The sequence below is a fragment of the Crocodylus siamensis genome, chromosome 4 (genome assembly GCF_052110815.1).
Source record: "Crocodylus siamensis isolate JL-2025a chromosome 4, ASM5211081v1, whole genome shotgun sequence".
Taxonomy (NCBI): domain Eukaryota; kingdom Metazoa; phylum Chordata; order Crocodylia; family Crocodylidae; genus Crocodylus; species Crocodylus siamensis.
Window position 1 is genome coordinate 156,493,255 of NC_143398.1, and position 21,487 is coordinate 156,514,741.

Sequence of the window (21,487 nt, forward strand, 5' to 3'; positions counted from 1 at the left end):
GAGAACACATGCACAGAGTAAGGAGAAACACACACACACATCAGCATGTTAAGGAAAGCATATGTACACACACAACTGTAGAGGAACGCATGTGTGCACGCACACACACACACAGCTGTATGTTAAGGAATGCATATTCATGCATAGACACGTACACACACAAAACTAAATGAACATATATACACACGCAGGTATACACACAGCTGTATGTTAAGGAAAGCATATGTGTACACAGCTGTAAAGGAACGCATGTGTGCATGCGCACACACACGGAGCTGTACATTAAAGAATGCACATGCACGCACACACAAAGCTGTATGTTAAGGAACATACACACACACACACACACACACACACAGTTGTGTGTAAAGAAAATGAAGCAGAAAGGATGATCCACACCTGGTTCTTGTAGACTAGCTGCAGCCTCCCTGCACACCATACAGAAGGAAACGGCTGTCAGTCGTCACATCCTGGCTTTGGCTCTGTTTATTTACCAGTCATGATGAAACTAAAGTTCTTTAGCTGATTGGAGATTTCGTACTGGACTCAAATTCAACAGATATGCAAAGATGCTGTTAACTTATCCAGTCATTACAAAAACAGCAGGTGTGCCTAGATTTGATCACACCCTGCAGCCACTGACTCTGAAGATACATGGCTCGTTTTGCCAAGAATGCCACTGTACTACTGGATCGAATATATGCACAAGATCCCAGTCCTGCAGCTTAATACATGTAGAGATTCCATTAGCATTAGTGAAACTTTGTGTCTGCACAGGAGATTGCAGACTTGTGCTCTCAGTCAGTGTCTGACTCCCTATCAGAGTCCTGATGTCTGTGTAGAAAGGCAGGAAGGGAATTATCAACACTGGGTCCAATCCAGCAACCTAAATTACCTTCAGTTGAAGGGCTTTAGAATGGAAAAAGAAAAAAATAATTCAAAGGGGTGGCAAAAATCAGAGGCCGCTCATAAAGGTGCTGAATGGATGTCCAAGGGAAATATAGGACCAATTTCACACCAAGGGATTATTTATCTACATTAGAAGAATCTCTGCCATTACATAGCTAGGCTGGCAGAGCCCCCTTCTGGAGGCACAGCATGTGTCAACAGGAGCTTTTCTGCCAACATAGCTACTTCAACATCATCTCCACAAACTGCACTAACTAAGCAAACAAAATGCTCTTTTTGTCAGTAGAGCTGTATTTAACCAGTGGTTCTGCTGGCATAGTAACATCTGCTAGGGTGTGTGATTCCTTACAGACATTTTTTCAGGTGCCTAGGGACGTAAGGTAAACCTGGTCTAAGTAAAAGGCACTAAGTTGTAAAGTCAGCACACCAACACAGACTTTAATCCTACAGGTGAACTCTAGGAAATGTACCCCTGTTGTTCAGACAAATCCTCCTTTATATCTTCTTCCTCTTCGCTCACTGTCTCCTCTTCTCCTTCCTCCCTTTCATTTCTCTCAGTCTCCATTCTTTCTTCGCCACTTCTCTCCACCTCATTACATTCTTGTCCATTTTTCTCATCAGTCTCTTTTTCTTGTCCATTTCTCTCATTCTCGTCTTCCTCTTTTTCATGTCTTTCATTTTCTTCTTCCTCTTTTTCATTTCTCTCATTCTCTTCTTTCTCTGATTCATTTCTCTCATTCTCTTTCTCTCTTTCATTTATCTCATTCTCGTCTTTCTCTTTTTCATTTCTCTCATTCTCTTTCTCTCTTTCATTTCTCTCACTCTCCATTCTTTCTTCGCCACTTCTCTCCACCTCATTACATTCTTGTCCATTTTTCTCATCAGTCTCTTTTTCTTGTCCATTTCTCTCATTCTCGTCTTCCTCTTTTTCATGTCTTTCATTTTCTTCTTCCTCTCTTTCATTTCTCTCATTCTCTTTCTCTCTTTCATTTCTCTCATTCTCTTGTTCTCTCTCCTCTAGTTTGTCATTTTCTTGCTCCATGTTATGTCTGCTCTTTATCTTCTCAAAGAAATATTCACTTACATAGCCAAAATCTGGGGAGAAAAGAAGGGTTTGCTTTTAAACAAAGCAGAAGAGTTTCCACACAGAGAGCACTAGCAGAGAATGGAGCTGTACTTTCTGGCTGCAGGTTGCATTTTAATAGGAGAAGAGGGATAGGGGCAGCAGAACTGTGCTCCACCCACCCCTCCTTTCCTCTTACTTTTTTGTCTCAAGAGGTGAAATTTGTTGCTGGTGCAAGAAGTTAAGCTGCATGATAGATATGAATGAGAAACTGGGAGCTGGCAAGTTGCAGCCCTCTGAAATTCACTGATCATGCAAAAAAACCATGAATTCCAGGTGGCCATCTGGGGGTTGAGAAAGCAGGTGAGAATGCTGGAAAAAGAAGCACTGTAGTTTCAAATACAGTGCTTCCTTTGGCCTTACTTGGAAAACTCAGGTATTGGGGGGGGGGGGGGAGGTTTACTACCCAAAAGGGCTTAACAGAAGAATGTATGATAGCCTTGCTTAAATGGGAAGCCTACTGTGCAATAAGCAAGGGTATGGTCTAACAGAGCAGTGGCTATTCAGTGCTATGGATGCCCTTGGTTCACAGATTCATAGATATTAGGGTTGGAAGGGACCTCAGTAGGTCATCGAATCCAACCCTCTGCCCTGGGCAGAAAGCACTGGGGTCAGATGACCTCAGCTAGGTCCTTGTCCAGTCTCCTCCTGAAGACCCCCAAAGTAGGCAAGAGCACCACCTCCCTTGGAAGCCCAGTTTGGTGTGCACAAACTAGACGCATCTACATATGCAATTAATGCAAAGCAATAAACTCCAGGGTTTATTGCCTGGCTCCCCAGCATGTTGAGCTGGGTTGGAGCAGCCCCAGCTGGCAGGGGACCCTAGGGGTCATCCTGCCAGCCCAGGGCTGCTCTGACCCTGTTCAACATATTGCACAGGGGCTGGCTGGGCATGAGTGTGCTGCAGTGCGGGGCTAACCAGATCTATCACATTTGCATTTTGTACATTATTGATCTATGTTTTGGGCATAAATATAGACTGCATGCTTTAAATCCACCATGTATAACATATATAGAGTGTAAAAAGGGTTCCATTTTGTAACATTTCAACATACAGTGTAGTCTACCGAAGTGCATACCTGATAACCATATCATTTGTTTAACTGTATAGCACAATGGTAGTCCCAGTGTATTGCCTAATACTTGTGTTGTAACAAATTCCAGTATTCTCCTAACTGATTATAGACTGTTTCATTGTAAAGTATCTTTCAGTTCTCCTATTTACTTGCAACTTATCTATACTTACAAAGGTCTACCTTGTTACTAATTGTATTCCCTTTTAACTGTGGCAAAAGCAGTAAAAGGAAAGTAGCTAAGGGCAGCTATTAGAAACTTTATAATGATGAGAACCACAGGCAGCTATGGCATTTTGTAAAGGGATGTGTGGAGCAGTGACTGGTGCTGCAAGGGTGGCTGCACCCACCACTCCCAGCCTCCATCTCCCCTGCCCTTGCACCAGGAAGAGCAGACTGTGCCATGGAAGCAACAGCTGGGAACTTTTAAAAGACACCAGATCAAGTAAGTTTATACCCCACCTCCTCCCCTCTCCTCTGTGCTCATTCCTTCTCATTCTCACCCTCAGCTAGGGACAGCAGCAGCAGTGGGTGAGCTGCCCTACCCTGTGCTTGTGCCTACACCTGCGCCTGCTCATGGGCTAGCAAGGAACACTCGGGGAGACTAGGTAGGGAGGACCCACCAGCTCCTGCCACTGCTGTTCCTGGCTAAACCTGGCTCCCTGTGCAGCCCAGTTGGAGTGGGCAGGAGGGGCTCTGGACTTTCCCTTGTCCCTGAGTCAACCAGGGACAGTGGCAGAGGCACGGAGGGGAGGTGTGGAATTGGAGGGGATGGAAGTCTTACCTTCTTCAGAACTTAAAAATGGTCCCCAGCTTCTCGTCCTGCCACATGATTTGAAAGGACAGGTGCAACCACATTGCCACACTCCCTCTGGATTCACCCCAGTGGGGGCTAGTCTGTTTCATGGCTTTCCTGTCCTCTCATTTTTGGGACTCCTAATACCACCCCTAACAGTGACATTTAGAAACCATGAAAATGAGAGGACCTGAGAGTGCTGTGTATATAAGGAGCACTGACTATTTAGATTAAATGTGGGTCAGGGCATAGCTGTTTTTAGTCCCAATTCTATGTACTCAAACAGATGTAAACTTTTAATGATCCATTTTTGGCACGTTACCTGTAGTTAGGTATATGCTCTTCTCACAAGGGGGCCATGGTGATTCTCTGTACTCTGTGAAACCTATCCCTAACTGCTACTCTTGTTTCTTACAGCTGTGCCTCTCATATCATTTGCTTTCCCCACAAAAATCCCTCTTATCAGTGCTCCTGTATACCCCTCACCCTCATTCCTGCCTGCCCTTAAACCAATTTTACTATGTTCTGTGGCATTCCGCTTGTTTTACACCATAAGAGTGAAGGGAGTTTCAGGCCCAGTGTCAGCTGCCATGTGGTCCCTGTTGGGGTATATACCAAGAATTTCAGGACAGATTCTCTTTGCCATCACATTTATAGAGAAGCTTGTCATCTGAAAGGAGCAAGTGCTTGAAATAAGCTACTTGTCCTTAAGGGACTCTGTGACAGAGAAACTTTGGAAATGCTGCCACCTACAGTGCAAACTTGATACCATACTTTTGTTTGGAAATATGAAGTATCATCTTGTAACAATCAGAACCAATCCTCAGCAAATCAGCAAAGCTCCACTGAAGCTAGAGGCACACTGATTTACATCAGCTGGAACTCTGACCTTCAGTGATGAAAAGCAAAGCCATGAGTTGTAACCAAGTTAACAGTTTCACATGTGAAACCGTTTCTGCAGAGGTTTTTAAGACCTAGCTAGACAAAACCTTGGCTGGGATGATATATTTGGGGATGGTCCTACTTTGAACCGGGGGTTGAACTAGATGACCTCCTGAGGTCCCTTCCAAGCCTCATTTTCTGTGATTCTGTGATACTTTTAGAGCAGGTGAAAATATACACCATAGCAGTGTCCACTGTCCAGCTGCCTCTTTGTACCAACAGAGAAATTCTGTCTTTATGGCACACATTTCTAGATCCTGTTCATCTGGGCTTTTCCACTGTGAATGGCACTGCATCACCAATGAAAAATGCATACTTATTTTCCTACTACAGGAAAAAATTAGAGGGATCCTGTGTTGGGTCCTGAGCAGGCCAGTACTGCAAGCAATGCAGGAGCAAGGCCATGGCAGACTCTGGACTCATTAGCATCACTGGGGATGGACAATCTGCCAAGTGTCCTATAAGGAAAATGAGGCAGAAAAGAAAGGGAAAGGCAGAATTTTCTAAACTTTAGAAGATTATAGTTGAACCAGCCAGTACCTTTGAAAGAATCTCTTCTCTCCTTTTCTATTGTCAGTGCTTCAATGAAGTCTTTGTTTGCATCATCTAGAGCCTAAAGGTGACAAAGATCCTTAGTAACAAACCAAGACATGCAGGTATAGGATAGGCCTGTTTAAAAGCGTGTCCCATTTCCCACTGCTGTTCTCTCAGCCACTACTACTTGCTCCTTTGGTGCTTGTAAAGCTACTCTTCCTCCCTGATACTGACTGCACTATTCTTTGGGTTACTTCAGCAAAAATACCCCTTAATATGCTTCAGTTGGGATCACCCCCCCACGTTTTCTCCCTCATGTACAGTTAGTGCTGTTTTTACCACTGTAACCAGCTAGTGAGCTGGGTTCTGTCTGTGTTTAGGATCTCTAAACAGACACAGGTTTGTGTTGCAGATGCACTGCCCCAATACAGACCTGAGTGATCTGCTCCCATAAGATTATAAATAAACCACCTAAGTCAGTGACCACAGGCTGCCATGGTATGTAGGTCACACTTCTGGCCCAAAGGCTCCGCCTGTGATGTTCCTCCATAGCTCCTGTCATGACAATCATGCCCAGTTGCCTCTCCCCCAAAAAGATAGGCTAGACCAGGGGTGGCCTACCTGGCCCTGCGCTTTATCTGTTAGCAGTGAGATTTTTGGCATGCACCTCAATGCAACAGAAACCATAATTTTACCCTGTGGATTAAATCCTGGTTACAATGAAGCTAAATTAAGTTTCCCATTGACTCCAGTAAGCTTAACATTATATCCCAGGCTTTTGCTACAATGGTACCTGGTTTTCCTATACAGAAGGTTTTGTGCTTTTGTTTTGCCAACTGTTTTGCAAGAGCTATTTTCTTCCATAATCCCCTACCTGCCAAGTAACAGCCTCTCTTATCTTTATCATCTGGAATAGGCACCACACTCTGAGAACAGGTGTAGGTTATTGACTTGGCCCCTAAACCCCTGTCCTGTGACCAGATCGCTTATAATCAGAGATGGATCCAAGGGGGTGCACTAGTGCACTTGCACCCCTACTTTGATTCCTGCTCTACCCAAAGTTTAGAACTACCTGGCAGTGGCAGCAGTATTTCTAGTCAGGCAGTGCTGAGGGAGTCAACTGACTTCATGGTTTGTTATAATCTCCCTTCTAAACTCTTCATTCCACAGGTGTTAACAACCTTCTCTTTTTAATCGGTTTTGATGTTCCACCAATCAAGCTATCTTTTGTTTTGCAATTCTACTATCTGTTAGCTGCTCCTGGTCATGAAGCTCTTAATTCACAACCCTGCCAATTATTTTTAACTCATTCCAATAGTTACATTTGTTTTTGCTTCAATATTAAACTGCATAATATAGTTTAGGTCCATAGCATATTAGAAAAGTGTCTAGTTTATTTTTAACTGGAGAAAAATGTGTGTTGCTTTATATATGATGATGCACCAGACCATCTGCACCCCACTTTTCAAAATTCTAGATCCGCCCATGCTTACAATGATGATGGCCTGCTGAGCTGCATCATTATGAACGAGTTTTGCCTTCTCAAGAGCTTTTTCAAAGTTCAGAACCGCAGACTGGTAATCTTCAAGTTTGACTGGAATAAACAAACATCCATTTTAATTCTGGACCAAAAATAAGAGAAGTATCCTGTGAAACAACTAAGGCCATCACGAAAAGGTTTGCTCTAAATGACATGCCACAGGCTTATTTTCATTGTTCTCTAACCAGAGGGGTGTTTTCATTAGGCTGCTGATTGGCCAGGGTGTTTGTGAGCTCAAAGGCAAAATTCAGTGGCTTTACCTTGTGCTTGTGCAACCAGCACGCTAGCATTGAGCTGCCATTCAACATCGCCTTCCTCCTCTGCTGACTGCAAGGATTTTTCACCATACTCCAGGGCTTCTGTTGCTTGATTTAGCTCCAGGTAACACCGGCCAATTTCATGGAATAACCACGTCTTTTCCAGGCTGGTTTTTGCCATTGGGATCTTCTCCTCCCATCTTCACATAGGAAAATAAAAGTTATTTATATTGCTCTCACCTGGATTCGGTTATGCTACATATGTCTGGGTGTTTTTAAACTTCCTCAGGGGCAATGGGAAACATAGCCCCCTACCTAGGATCTCCTGAGTGTATATTAACAACATTTTATAGAAGCAGGATGTTGTCTGCCGTGGTTCCCCTGCTTTATCTATGGCAGGTTAGGGTGTTATGTCTTGTATTGTGTCAGGGCTGATGGCAATTTTAAGAAGAGTTTAGGTTATGGATTGTATAGGATGGTTTGGATAGGGATGATCCTGCTTCAGGCAGGGGGATGGACTAGATGACCTCTAGAGGTCCTTTCCAGCCCTGCTTCTCAATGATTCTATGATACTAGATCTTGTTCTTTTCTTTTTTTAGAGAGAGGGCCTCAGGTGCTATTACTGGAAGTATGTGATACTGAGACCTATTACATGTTTAGAAAGAGAACATTTAAGAAAGTCTGGCATGGGGACTGCTGTTGGGTTACAAAGCCTGTGCTACTGGTTTGAGTCAAGGTAAGATCAATATTTGTAATTACTGAAATTATTGAACCGAATAACTGAAATTATTGTCATCTGACAGCTGTTTGGTGGCCTGCATAAAATGATCTCCAAGTCTCGGTCCAGTTTCTAGTGGTAGATACATGTCAAAACTGGCGTTAGCAATCCTCCTTGTTGCCCATGTAACTGAATACATTAATGTGGCCACATCTATTTCATGTTAAATGTTTTCATGCCTTTTATGTTCTGCATTTTACATACGTGACAATGGCCTCCTGGAATTTGCCGATTCTGGCATAAACTCTGCCAATGTTGTCAAGGGCTCTGGATATGGCATCTGGCAGATCACTGTATTGAAGGGAGAGAAAGAAGCCTTAAAATAGTCTTGTTCCTAAAATGACCTGCCTTTTCTCCAGCCTTGTGTATTTTCTTTGATGGTCGCTTTCAGTGCAGCTCACAAAACAGAGTGAGTTTCTTGAGACAGTATTAAAGGAACACTGGACATGTCTACACATTCATTTGATCTGAGATTAGTTTACTTGCGAGTAAAATACTTGCAAGTAAATGCTCCTGGGCAGGCGTCTACACATGCAGGGACATGGAAGCAGAGTTGCTGTTTCTAGCAGCAAACTGCTCCTATTTCTGGTAGCCCTGCAAAGGCCCCCTGCCACCACAAGGGGGAACTCTAGGCTTCCCCTGGTCACTAGCCCAGGGGCTGGCAGGGAGCACGGGGCCAGGAGACAGCTAGCTGCGCCAGTGGCAGATCAGGGCAAGAGTCTAGAACCTGCCCCTCCCCTGCAGCTCTTTCCAAGCCCTGTGCCTCGATCGCTGGATCAGAGCACAGGTCTGGGACCTGCCCCTGACTGGGACAGTTCCCAGCCTCTGCTCCGCAATCACAGGATGGGGGCTGGAGAGTCTGTTCCCTGCTGAGCGCAGAGCTGGGCAGGAACAGGTTGGGGAGCTTGTTCCCTGCTCAGCTCAGCAAGCGCAGAGCTGGGTGGGAAACAGGTTCCCCAGCCCCTGCCAGCAGAGAGTCCCCAGCGCCAGCTCTGCAACCGTGGTGCTGGTACTGGGAGATCCTTATCTCCCACAGACAGAGCTTCACCATCGTGGGGCTCAGGTTGGCAGATCCTTATCTCTGCTGTCACAGAGATGGCACTGGGAGATGAGGATCTCCTGGCCCCCCACTCTCTGATCACAATTGCGAAGTGGGGGCTAGACAATAAGGGATCTCTCAGTCCCCACTCCCTGATTGTGATCTCAGAACAAGAGGCTTGGTTGACCGGGAACAGGGGGCTTGCTGCTGGTAGTTGGCTGACTGGGAACAGATTTGCTCCTGGTCAGACATCTACATGAGTGCTACTGCACAGCAACTGCTCTCGCAAGTAATTAGCACGATTAGCAAGGTTTACTACACAGTAAAGATGTGCTTGTGTAGGTGCACATGCTTACTGTGCAGTAAACTACACTACTTCACAGGAAAGCATCTCCCGTAGACATGCCCACTGTCTTGTTTGGAGTCACACAGCAGAAGTGTTAGGTTCAATGGAAAGAGCACAAGATTGTTAGTCTGGTTCAACTGGGATCCTCTTGCTACAGATGAGAAGGTTGTGTTTCTGACTTTAGTCCACTGTCAGGGCTAACCCCTTTGATTAAAAATGTATAAAAAGAAGAGCTATCACTGTTTTTGGTGGCTGTTCAAGGATAAAGTAAAAACCCAGGTAACTGTTTTACTGAATTGAAAAGCAGAGTCTCAGGGTTCTTGCTAGGACATTCAATAATGGGCTCTGCTGCCCAGTGTTCTGTGTGAGCTTTTGTTCAGTGTTAATGGCCACACAATTTATAATAGTAAAGCCAAAAGAGCAGGGACTTTGTACAAATGTTAATATGTGAGTGCTCACTCCCCTCATCAAGTGTGGGCCAGGTTTTCTGTTATAACTGAGGAAACAGGCAGAGAAATGTATTATTCAGGCAGCAAAAGTGACTAACAGAACCACATCTGCAACTCCTGCCCTGAGCTTTGACCAGTAGAGGGATATCAGATTTATCCACAGAACCACTAGAGGGCACTTCTCCCCCTCATATCACCAGAAGAGATCAAACAGATCAGCCTCCCTTCAGGCCACCACTTCACTTTGACAAGGGCTTTGCAAAACTAGGTTATGAAAAGGGTGAAATAAAGCCACTCTCTTCTGCCTGAGACAGCCCACAGGACATTTTCTGCATGAGTGACTGCCTGTGTCCTGTTGAATAGTTCCAGCTTGACATCAGGACTGAAAAGGAAATGATTTCTCAAGAAGTCCCCTCCTAGACTCCTAGAGGACCTACACTGAAATCAGATCATCACATTCTCTCAGGAGGAAGCATGATCTAGAGCAGAGGTTCCCACACTTTTTCTTATTGTGAACCCCCTTCCAGATTTACCAGCTGCCCACATACACCTACCAGCATATGTTTTATATTTTAACCCCTTACGTGCCAATTATTATTAATATTATTATTATGAAAATTAAATCCATCATTACAGTTTTTCCCATGTGCCCCCCAGAGATGCCTCGCTGTACCCCCAGGGGTGTGGGTACCACAGCTTGGGAACCCCTAGTCTATAGGTTAGAGCGTGGGAGTGGGAGTCAAGGAGTATGTGATCTTGGCCAGGCCACTTAAAATTCCTTGCTCAACCTCTGCATGGTGATGAGGATAAATCAGAGGGGTCTATAAGTAATGACTGCTTGTTGTGCCTCTTGTGTTTCCTAGGTAATAAGTGCTACAGAATTTTGAAGCATCACTCTGGACTGGTTTGTGTTCCTCTCCAGTCAGCCTATAAGCTAAATCCTCTGAACAAGGGTTTGTTCTACATTTTGCATCCTTTCTGCACACAACCCCCACCTGAACACTCACTTTTCCTTTGCAATCTCCAAATCCATCTTATGGCTCTGAAGTGCTGCCCCCATTTGTCCCATATCTATCTGAGCATTCCCAATGCAGCTGTAGAGGTTTCCAATCAGTTCGTTCTTGTTAGGAACTTCGACATCAGCCCAACCTTTAATTGTTTTTAGCACATGTTCTGCTTTCTTACAGCTTCCTTCAGGGCAGCCACTGGTCAACACTAGGGGAAAAGAAGAAGGAATGCTACGTACCAACTCATGGGCACAGCCGTATTAGGAAAGACACAACCTGAAGCTATGCTTGTACAAAATGGCTGCAAAATACCAACAAAATGTGAGTGCAAGAAGGATTCTGATTTGGCTACATTCTGCACTGTGGGGCCCCACAGTCAACTAAATTGCCAAAATCTAATCTATATTGGGGGGAGGGAGAGGTTGAATGTGTCATGGATTCTTGGCCTCCAAAATGAGTGCCAGGTACAACCACTAAAAGGCATCTCATACAAGTCAGTCCATTGCACTGTACCATATCTAGGCTTGGCAGAATTCAATTTTTATTTTTTAATAACTTTGATGGATGATATTGTTGTTTCTTTTGAAGCGTTCATTTTGACTTTTATAGATTTAAATCTTTCAGGATTGTGTGAAATTAAGGGTATGGAGGACAGACAATTTATTAATGACAAGCGTAACTACTGTAGGACTGCTGCCAGCTGAGTGGCAAAGCTGCCATCAGTCCCAGCTCTACTTGTCCATAGCTCCCTCGTCTACTTTGTCACTTCCTCTTCCTTTATTCCCAGTCCCCTGGGGTTTCTGGGTGTTGCAGTCCAAACTGCAGTCAGCACAGTTCTGTAGGATTGCTCCCCCCTGTCGTCACACATTCCATCAGCCATCATTTTTCTTACATCCCCCTTCAATTACTAACAATTAAAATATTTTTTCCTCAGTCTGTGAATGTGAAGTGAAATTAACATTTATCAATATTTACCGATAAAAATTAAATCCTACCAAGTACACACATAATTCTGTTACCTATCCCCACCTGGGACCAGGCTGGGGGCTTTAAACTGGCACTCCGTATTGTGTGGCTCTGTCATCTGCATTAGCTGAGGGAAATGCTGTTGCAACTGAAAGTAACTGAACCTCAGTGTTGATGGCTGAAGTTTTCATGAGTTATAAAGTATATGGTACAGATGCACTGAACAGAAATGGCTTAGATAGTCTCTCCTCCCTTCCAAATCACTGCTGTACAGATTATTCATATCTGCCTAATATTAGTTTTCCTAATAATGGAGAGAATGACCTTGCTCAATAACACAGCTTTGAATATCCCTGGCTTGCTAGAGGCATTTGCTAAGCATGGAACATTTTGCCTGTATAGAACTAGTATGTGAAACACTACTTTGTAAAGCACTGCAAGTATAGAGAAGCTAGAAAAAGCAAATGCTTCAGTCCTGTACCTCAAATACTGCCTTGGGAAAGGCAAGAAACAGCAGAACAAACATTTTAAAAAACTCTTGCTACTGTTAGTTAATGGCAATCCCAGAATGCACCTGTTCCCACTGACTGGGTCAACTGTTCACAGTGAACAATATACCGCAATCATAATGCTTTTTGCCTCTTCCATCTGGGACACCTACACATGTCAATATCCTCCATGCTCTTCACAATGTATCTGGCAACCTCAGACGGTTTGCGCTTTTTGTCTCGGATCCACCTCTGCTGCCTGAGCTTGCGGTCTCTCACCCGGGCGTAGATGGGCTTCTGCTGCTGCCAGAACTCAGTCCGGGTGTCCAGGTACTTAATGCCTCCCAAAATTAGATCCTCCACTGTCATCCCCTGCTTTGTGTTGCTTCTGATCAGGTCTAGAAATTAATGAAAGGCAGACCCAGGAAAAAGGATTAATGTTTGTGAAGAGTTAAGGCACAATCTAATGTGGGAGGCTGAAGAGGCAGGTTGTTTGTTAATATTTTTAGTGCTGGTACCAAAATGCGACAGCTCTTGAGACTGAAGTCCCCTGATAATCCCAGAACAGACACAGCATTGGGACTAGCCCCTGCCAATGGGCTTCAATGATGACTTGGAGGCAGCACTTCTCTGGCCTAGGGGAGTCTGACATCCTGACTTCAATATTTTTACTTAATCCAGATACCTAAATTAGCAGGCTTAAGGCTACTGCAAATCCTATAAACTAGTGCTGATCAATCTATCCAGTCCCATGGGCCAGATGAGTGGGGTACAGAGCTGATTTGCAGGCCAAATCCCTTCATGCAGGGTTGGTCCACGGGCCTCATCCATTATGGAGTGGGTCTGTGAGTGTGACCCAGCGTGCTGATCTGTCCCCACTCACCAGATCCAGCCAGGGAGTGACCCCGCATGCTGGCCCAACCCCACACACTGAATTTGGCTGTGGCCTGACCCTACGTGCCACTGTAGTCCCCCACAGGACTCCCCACAGAGTAGAAGTATGTGCCCCCCACAGAGCAGAAGTACATATCCAGGCACCTAGGGCAGCTGGTAGATGACTAGAGGTGCACCAATTATATCAAGTGCCTATTGGATCAGCACCAATAAAAGGGAAATTTACATGGTCGGCTATCGGCTTTTTTTGGCCATTGTAACTGATAATGCTTACCAGTACCTTGACACCTGGGTTCCCTTTCCCGTGTGAGGTGGGGGCCCCTGGATACCTGGATTCCCTCAGAAAATGGTGGACTTCCCTTTGCAGGCAGGCGGTAGGACTGTGCGAGGCTTTGAACTCTGCTTTGGATCTGGAGAAGCTTTGGACACTTCAGCGTCTGAAGCAGCATGTCTGGATCGAAGCGCTGGCCTTGTTAGGCTTTCCAAAGCAGCTTTTCGGAGCTTCTGAAATGCTTCAGAAAAGCTTCGGAGCCACTTCAGAGATCCGGCCATAAGGTATAATGGGGAATCAATGAAATATCTATAACTTTGTTGTTTTTGTCTGATGTGGATGAAATTTCCCCAGGTGGGAGCCTCTGCTGAGAACATGAAGCCTGCCAAGTTTCAAGAAGATCAGTGCAGGGGTTTGGGGGGAACTGCACCCCAAATTCTTGAAAGCAAAAACTCACGTCACATTGTGGCCTGCCGCCTTCACCCTGCTGTGCCTTAACACACACAGTGTCACCCATGTTATGAGTTTTGCTTGTCCACAGCTTGAGGTGCAGTTTCCCTCAAACCCCTGAACTTATCTCCTTGAAACCTGGCAGGCTTCATGGCCTGAGCAGGAGCCACCACCTTTGCAGTTTTCAGCCCACTGTGCCTTAACACACACAGGGTCATCTATGTCATGAGTTTTGCCTGTCAGTAGCTTGAGGTGCAGTTCCCCCCAAACCCCTACACTGATCTTCTTGAAACTTAGCATGCTTTGTGGCCTCACCAGGGGCTACCACCCCTGCAGTTTTCACCTCCCTGTGGTGTAACATACGTGTGACGTGAGTTTTGCTTTCAAGAATTTGGGGTACAGTTCCCCCAAACCCTTGCACCAATCTCCTTGAAACTTGGCAGGCTTCATGCTCTCAGGAGCGGCTACCACCCCTGCAAATTTCATCCAAATTAGACAAAAAACAACAAAGTTATAGATACTGAATTGATTCCCCATTATACCCTATGGCCAGATCTCCAAGGCGGCTCTGAAGCTTCGGAGCCACTTTGGCCAGATCGAAGCAGAAACCCAGTCCGGAGCTCTGTATTGGATCCCTCGCATCCGAAGCAGCCAGATCCAAAGCCGGATCAAATAGCTACCTACTCACACAAGCCTAGCAGGCAGCATTCTAGCCTGCAAGAAGTCCTGCTTGGGGCTGTCAGGAGCAAGACACAGGGGACACCATGTGCATGTATGCAGCTGAATGTATGCAAATGGTCAGGAGTACAGCTAGGCAGCGTGTAAAGCAGCTCCCTGCAGGTAAGTCTATGGAGGTAAAGGGACATGGGGGAAGGAAAGAGCATCGCGGAGGAAGATCAAGGCCCCCACAGTGAGGGAAGGACTGGGGTTGGGGGTGCTGCCCAGCCAGTGCAGTGCACGGGACCCAGGGCCAGGGAGAGGAGCAGGACACAGCCATAGGCAGCTCATTCACAGGCACGGGCGGGGGCACTCCTCACCGCTGTGTGGACCTCCCAGGGGTGGCATGGGGAAGGGGCATGTGACCCTCTAAATTGTGCACGGGGCAGGTGTGGGCTACCTGCTGTGGGCTTGGAGCTCTCCGCTGTGCTGCCTTTGCCCCAGGAGACCCATGCTGGCAATGCACCCCCTGCCTACCCAGCACTAGTGAGGATGGTGAGTTGTGCCTCCTGCTACCAGGTAGCCAGGGGACATGGGGCCACTGTGGGGGCCCTGCAGCAAAGACAGCAGAGCGGAGAGCCCCAAGCCCATAGTGGGCAGCCCGCATCTGCCCCATGCACAAATCGGGGGGGGCATGACCCCCCATGCCTCTCTCAGGGGGTGGCGGGTGCACACAGCAGCAGGAAGCAGCCCCTATGCCTCCTGGGCAAACCACCCATTGCTCTGTCCCACCCCCAGCCCTGCAATTTTAACCAGAGTAAATTGGTTATTGGATCAACATTGGCCAATATGATTGGTTAATAATCGGCTATTGGTATTGGCCTAGAAAATCAGTGCACCCCTACAGGTGACATGGCTTCATGAGCTGAGTCCAGCCCACAGGCTGTAGTTTGAGCACTTGAGCTAAAGCTTTGTGAACTGTGAAATGACCCCTGCTGGTCATCTGAATAACAGCAAAAAGCAGGGGTCAGGAACCTATGGCCCACAGGCCAAAGAGACTTCATCTAAAGCCTAGATAACAGCAAGGGAAAATTGGCAGCAACATTTAGTGGTAAGGGGAATCTGCAAGAACCAGGTCACAAGCCTTAGATGCAGCTCTAGTAATTCAGCCCTCCGCTGCTAAAAGATTGCCAACCCCCACACAAAGGATAAAAATGGACTTGATTTGTTAAGAGAAACAACCTGTGGCATCTAGTTAAATACAATGGAGAAAGACCTTCATCTCTGAGCAGCTTCTCTAGATAGGCCTTGTCCGCATACAGCTCTCCAAGGAGCTGCCGTTCAGCCTTTACGTTCCTAACAGGCTCCTGTTTATCCAGCCGCTTTTGATCCTTTCTTGCAAGGTTGACTGGAAGTTTTTGTTTCATTTTCTTGCTCTGCAAACAAACAAAACTAAAGTAAGCTCAAGGGCACATAGGGAATAGGGTGATGTCTGCAGAGAAGCTTAGCTTTAAGAATTCTGTCTCATCTACCTCATCACAATACCTTTTAAGGATGCTGAATTACTTATTCAGGAAAAAAAAATGACATGGGCACAAGAACAGCCCCTTAATAGTGAGGTCAAGATTCCTGAGTACAAATATGCTCACTCACTCACACCTTTGCAATGTCCTTGATGGCCTCCATTGGAATAAGGTATTTTTTAAAACCAGCAGCTACATGAATCTGGCCACTGAATATATTAGCCTGTTCTTCTTTTAGCATCACCAAATCATCACAGAATATTAGCTTTGAGTAGCTCTAGTTAGCTTCCCTGGAAAGTTGTTCATACTGTACCTCTGCCTGCCTGCTTAAAAAGCAGAGGTCCCCTTTATTCTCCAGTTTAACTGAGGAAGGACCTGCAGATATAGAAAACAGAGTTGTGAGCATTCAAGAATTGCCTCACTGAAACCCTAAAGATTAAAATAGAAATAAATAAGCTAAAGCAATAATCTGGTATTGCAAACAATGCTGAACAAGTATTATTGCATTTGAAATATGTGGGAAGTTCTGTATCCTCCTCCTTAGCTTAAAGACAGGGATTGCATCTCAGGGAAACAGCTCACCTGCCTTTATTATTAGTATGCATATTTGTTTGCTTGCAGTAGCTACAAGTCCCAGTCATGGATGAGGACCACAGTGTGCCAGGTGCTATACAAACATGGAACAAACAGATGTTCTTTGTCCCACTGAGGTTAAAGTGTAGATGTAAGATGAGTGGCAACGGGGAAATTCAACAAAACAGATGGAAGGAAACACCAAACTGAGTCACAAGGGGATCCATCTGCTCATAAATTTCTTAATCACATCCATCTACATCAGGGCAGAACTGCATGTCATCTCAGCTTATCTGTCCATATGCTGCCAACAAATGCAAAATGTGGGAGGGCTTTCTATTATTCTGTCTGAGTCAGAAAAAAAGGGAGATTTGAAGATTGTTCTCAGAGCATTTCCTCAAGTAAGAGAATGAACAGGACTACTAGGCTAGTTGGGTGATTGTGGAGGGGATTTAACATTCATTAAAATAATAGTTACCTCCTGAAAAGGAGAAATGCAATCAGTGAAGACCAGTCTCACAGGCTGCTTACAAAAGTTTAAAAAAAACCCCAAAACTGCTCTTCCAGAAGGATCACATTGTTCAACCTGGCTCCACAGCGTTTGTATAGGTCAGGCACTTCAGCAGGGCTTTCTGGTGCTTTTATCTAAAGCTAATTCAATCAGCTATTAGATAGAAGTGCCAAAAAGGCCCACTAAAGCACCCAATCTATGGAGATATTGGGTAAGCTGGGTCTAACTAACACAGTGCCTCTTCTGGGCATGAGCTGGGCTTGGCACATGAGTCCACCAAGTTTAAAGCATCTTTTTGTTTTCTTTTTCACATCTGTAAGCAGTCAGAGTGTCTAGCTCTTCGACCCTCACATGGTAGTGTCTGCATGCCTCCTAAGCATATCAAAATATAGATACATTAACAGCAACATGCCCCTTGGGTTTCCCCACCCACCCCCTCCAGACTGGAGGAGATACAGCATGATTAGTGAATAGCTTGTTCCTTTTTATCAGTGAATATATTGTTCCTTATAATTGGCCCAGATGCTTATAGGTATGTAAGAGCCATTCAGTTTTATAAATGTTTCAAACATGACAGATGCTTCAATGCAGATTTTTAAAGGTATTTAGGTGCTTAAAATACTTATAAAATGCTGGGTTTTCTGCCTTTTTTTATATTTGGCATGGTTCAATCCAAAAGAGCAGCTAAGGAGGAATCTGAAGCCTATCTACCAGCAAAACCTCCACTGTGTTTTAGGGCACATCAGGAAGAAAGAGGTTTTGAGCTTAGGCACATTCAGGGCATTCAGATCATCTGGGTTTCCACTTTGCTTTGATCTCAAATTGCAAAACTGATTTCAGTGGAAGTTAGGCACCTACATATTTCTGAGGATCTGGATTTGTGTATGTACATAAGTGCAACTGTTGTCAGTGTGTGCTTTATCTTCAAGTGGATGTGCTGCAAGTCTTTTTGTCTGAATAGGCGTGCTGTGTGTCAGTCTCTGTGAGCAGGTGGAATAACATGACTGAGGAAAAGCCAAACAGAAAAAAATAGTTTTAACTCTGAATACAGGGTCATTCTTTGCTCTGGCAGAACTGATGTCTGGTATCTAGGTCCAAATTCAATTAAAAAGATACCTCCTTTTAATCATCAACAGTTTATCTGGTCTCAGGCTACCTAGCTGTGGTAGACCAAGATCACAGAGGAAAATGTGTCTCAAGTAGCCAACACAGTTTTCTTGAAAAACTTAAAATATCAGAGAAGGTTTAGGGTTGTTTTTTTTTGTGGGGGGTGATATCTTTTATTGGACCAATTGTATGGTTGGGAAAGATGTTAATCAAGGTTTTGGGCACCAAGAGCCCTTCTAAAAACTCTCCCAACTATACAGTTGGTCCAATAAAAGATGTAACCAAAAAACTCTTCCTTCTTGTATATTTCCTCAATTAACCTACTCTGACCCTACTTTGAACATCAGGACAGAGATCTTAGTAGTCAATGGGGGACTAACGCAGAGAGAAGAGCAGAAAGATGCCAAACAAATGAGCTGTTCTGTTTTGTCCTGGCTGGAGCATTTATTGAGTTTGGGGCTTTGTAACTTTGTGGTCATGAAAGCATAGTTCACAGGGGTCAAATCTACAACTGAATGTCATTACAGGGTAATAATTAAATGCTCTAAATTCAGACAACCCACCAAGACAAAAATAAGGGTTGGATCCTGCTTGAATGGTCCCAGAGCTCAGCTGAAAATGGCAATTATGTGTGTTATACAAGAACCAGACAGCCCTCACTGTGCAATGTCCTCTGGTGTTTGAAGCACTTGAGGAACTAATACAGTGCATGAGACAATGCAGCAAATGAGCAGTTACTTAACTGCTTGCTTTTTTGCATATGATTATAGGCTCTAGAAAACATCACATCTTACTTCCAACACAGTTGTCAATCGCTTCCTGAGCTTTTTGGATCCCTAATCTGAATTTCTGTAGTTCTGGACGTAGTTTATGGCCCCGGTGATAAAACACTAATGCAAATTCGAAGTCACCCATGGTGTAGAGGGTCTCAGCTTTTTGATACAGTCCCTGTAATGACGAAAAATCAGTTGGCACAAAACTCAATTAATTACTCACAAGACAGTGGTCAGAGCTGTATGGTACCTCTACTGTATATGAAACCTGTGCAGGTATCTTGCACTTCATTGGAAACTTCATTAATGAGGTTTCATAAAGTAGGATTGGGCTCATGCTGCTATTCAAGTGTAAATATTGACAGCCATTTACTTTTAGCTGGCATACAGCCTAAGCCTGTCCAATTAACTTTAATGGAAAGTCTAAATCTAAGACCTAAGTCTCCCTGGCAGATGTGGGATTTTAGCTTGATAAATGATCATGTCTCAAAACAACTACGTCCTCTTATAAAAGCAGCAGAGCTAGCAACAGAAGAGGGTAGCAGCTCTACAACTGAATGTAATTACAGGATCATAACAACTAAACATTGTACATTCAGACAATCCACCAAGACAAAAATTGCTGCCTGGTGCAGGAATAAAAAGTGTAGGAAAAGCAGGAAAATGATGCTTCCCTTTGCTTCTGACAGTACACCTATCACTTGCCCAAGTACTCTTTACCTTGGAAAATGTTTTGTCATTTTGAAGAGAGGCTTCTGCATCTTTCAGGGAATTTTCTGTGTCCCCAAGCTTCAGGTAACATTTTGAGCGAGCAACCAGACAGTGCTTATCCCCTTTTTGAAGCTGCAGAGCCTGGGGTGCAAACACAGAGATGTACTCAGTTACCTGAGCTTAGCAAGATGGAAAACACACTTGGACCCATCTGTGGAGAACTCATTGCATGTAGATGAGACTTCTGGGTCAAAAAACTCAAGGCACATCCCAAGCATCACAATCCTCCCCAAGGTGGGCAAAGGTAATTAATCCGCAGGGGAGAAGCTGGGTCACAGAGAGTGCAAGGTGCTGAGAGAGACTCTGCAGTGGGAGGCAGAAGCAGAACCCAGGAGTCCCAGCTCCCACACTCCTGCTGCCTCTGTCTGCCGTTGTCAACCTGTGGAGACTGGAGGTACCTCTCAGAAAATGCCAATTGTTTTTTTCTTGTCTCCCACTTGTTCCCCCCACTCCTCAAAAAAAACACCAGCAAAACAACTCCCCTGTTGCAAAGGGCTCAGAAAGCTCAGAGCAGGGCAGAGCACCTGCAACGCTAGAGGCACATTTGAAATCTCGAGTTGATCATGCTCACACCAAGCGGCATCCAGCCAGCCCCTCGAAAGGGTCTCGAGGACCCAGTTTGAGACTCGCTGATGTAGGTAGCCTTCCTCGGACCGCTCTGCCTCTACGGCTGGCAGCCTGGAGGGAGCTAGTAGGGGGGGAGGTGGCTCAGTCCCACCCCCACGTGGGGAGGCCGTGGCGCAGGTGGGAGCGCTGCCCCAGGGGGCTGGCAAGGGCGGAGGCCACGAAGGCGCCACTCGCCCTTCTCTCAATACTGCCTGCCCCGTCCCCTTCGCATCCCCCTCTCGGGTCCCAGCTCCAGGCACAGGGGCAAATTCCCCCCCGCGGCCGCCCCTAACGCCCCCGCCACGTGGACCCTGCCCGAGGGGAGAAGGAGCGCTCATGCATATTCATGACGCCTGTGTCATGGCGGCGTCCTCACGTTAGTGAAGCAGAGCAGCGCCTTGCTGTGCTCCCCACGCCGGCTGAGCAGCGCGCCCTCGGCCATGAGGCTAGGGAAGGTGCCGACCAGTTCCTCGGGCTCCACGTCCGCCATCGGCCCGGCCCGGCTACAGCCGCTGCCGTCGCCTGGCAACAGCCGCCTAGCAACCGTCGCACTTCCGGGAGGGGCCTGTGAGCCTGCTCCCGCGGCGCTACGGGAGGGCAGAGGGGTCTTTCCTAGTGACTCCGCGCGTTTCGCGCTCCCCCACCGTTCGATTGGTTCTTTCCAGCCTCCCTCCCTTCCGCCGCTCGCCTCGTCTTCTGCACCTCGCCTCCTTCCGTGCATTGCACCCCCTCTAGGCCCCTAACACACGGCTGCCAGCCATGCTCCCCTCTTCCCTGCCTTCCGCCCAACACACACTCACCCCCACCCTTTCCCTAACACACCCACACCCCTCTTCCAGCCATGCTCCCCTCAGCCTGGAGGCTGGTTCTTAGTTTCCTTCCACCCCTGTCCTGTGCTGCCTTATCATCCAGTACCCCCCACCCCTATCCCGCTTCAGGCCCTCTTCAGCTGAGCAGGTTGCACAGCCCCCAGCCCAGGCAGTCCCAGGGCTCCTTGGGGTGCTGCAACACACATGGCATTGGTCCCCAGATCCCTATTTCCAGCTTGGTGCCTCCCAGCCACAACCCCCACCCCTGCCTACAGGGCTCATGCTGCCACATGGT

General features: G+C 46.1%; 1 protein-coding gene across 2 annotated transcripts; it reads right to left on the minus strand.

Moving 5' to 3' along the window:
- Positions 1-404: 404 nt before the first annotated feature.
- Positions 405-20,949, minus strand: ODAD4 (outer dynein arm docking complex subunit 4). Of its 2 annotated transcripts, XM_090044416.1 has the most exons (12): positions 20,760-20,949; positions 19,727-19,858; positions 19,028-19,181; positions 16,356-16,417; positions 15,796-15,955; positions 12,421-12,645; positions 10,794-11,001; positions 8,157-8,243; positions 7,178-7,374; positions 6,871-6,971; positions 5,384-5,456; positions 405-2,004 (listed from the first exon to the last, which is right to left on the minus strand). In XM_090044416.1, exons 1-12 carry the CDS (start codon positions 20,871-20,873, stop codon positions 1,367-1,369), a joined length of 2,151 nt encoding a protein of 716 aa, XP_089900542.1. In that variant the 5' UTR covers positions 20,874-20,949; the 3' UTR covers positions 405-1,366. The 2 variants fall into 2 exon arrangements, with proteins under 2 accessions (XP_089900542.1, XP_089900543.1); XM_090044417.1 differs by lacking the exons at positions 10,794-11,001; positions 12,421-12,645 and having other exon boundaries at positions 15,762-15,955.
- Positions 20,950-21,487: the final 538 nt, after the last annotated feature.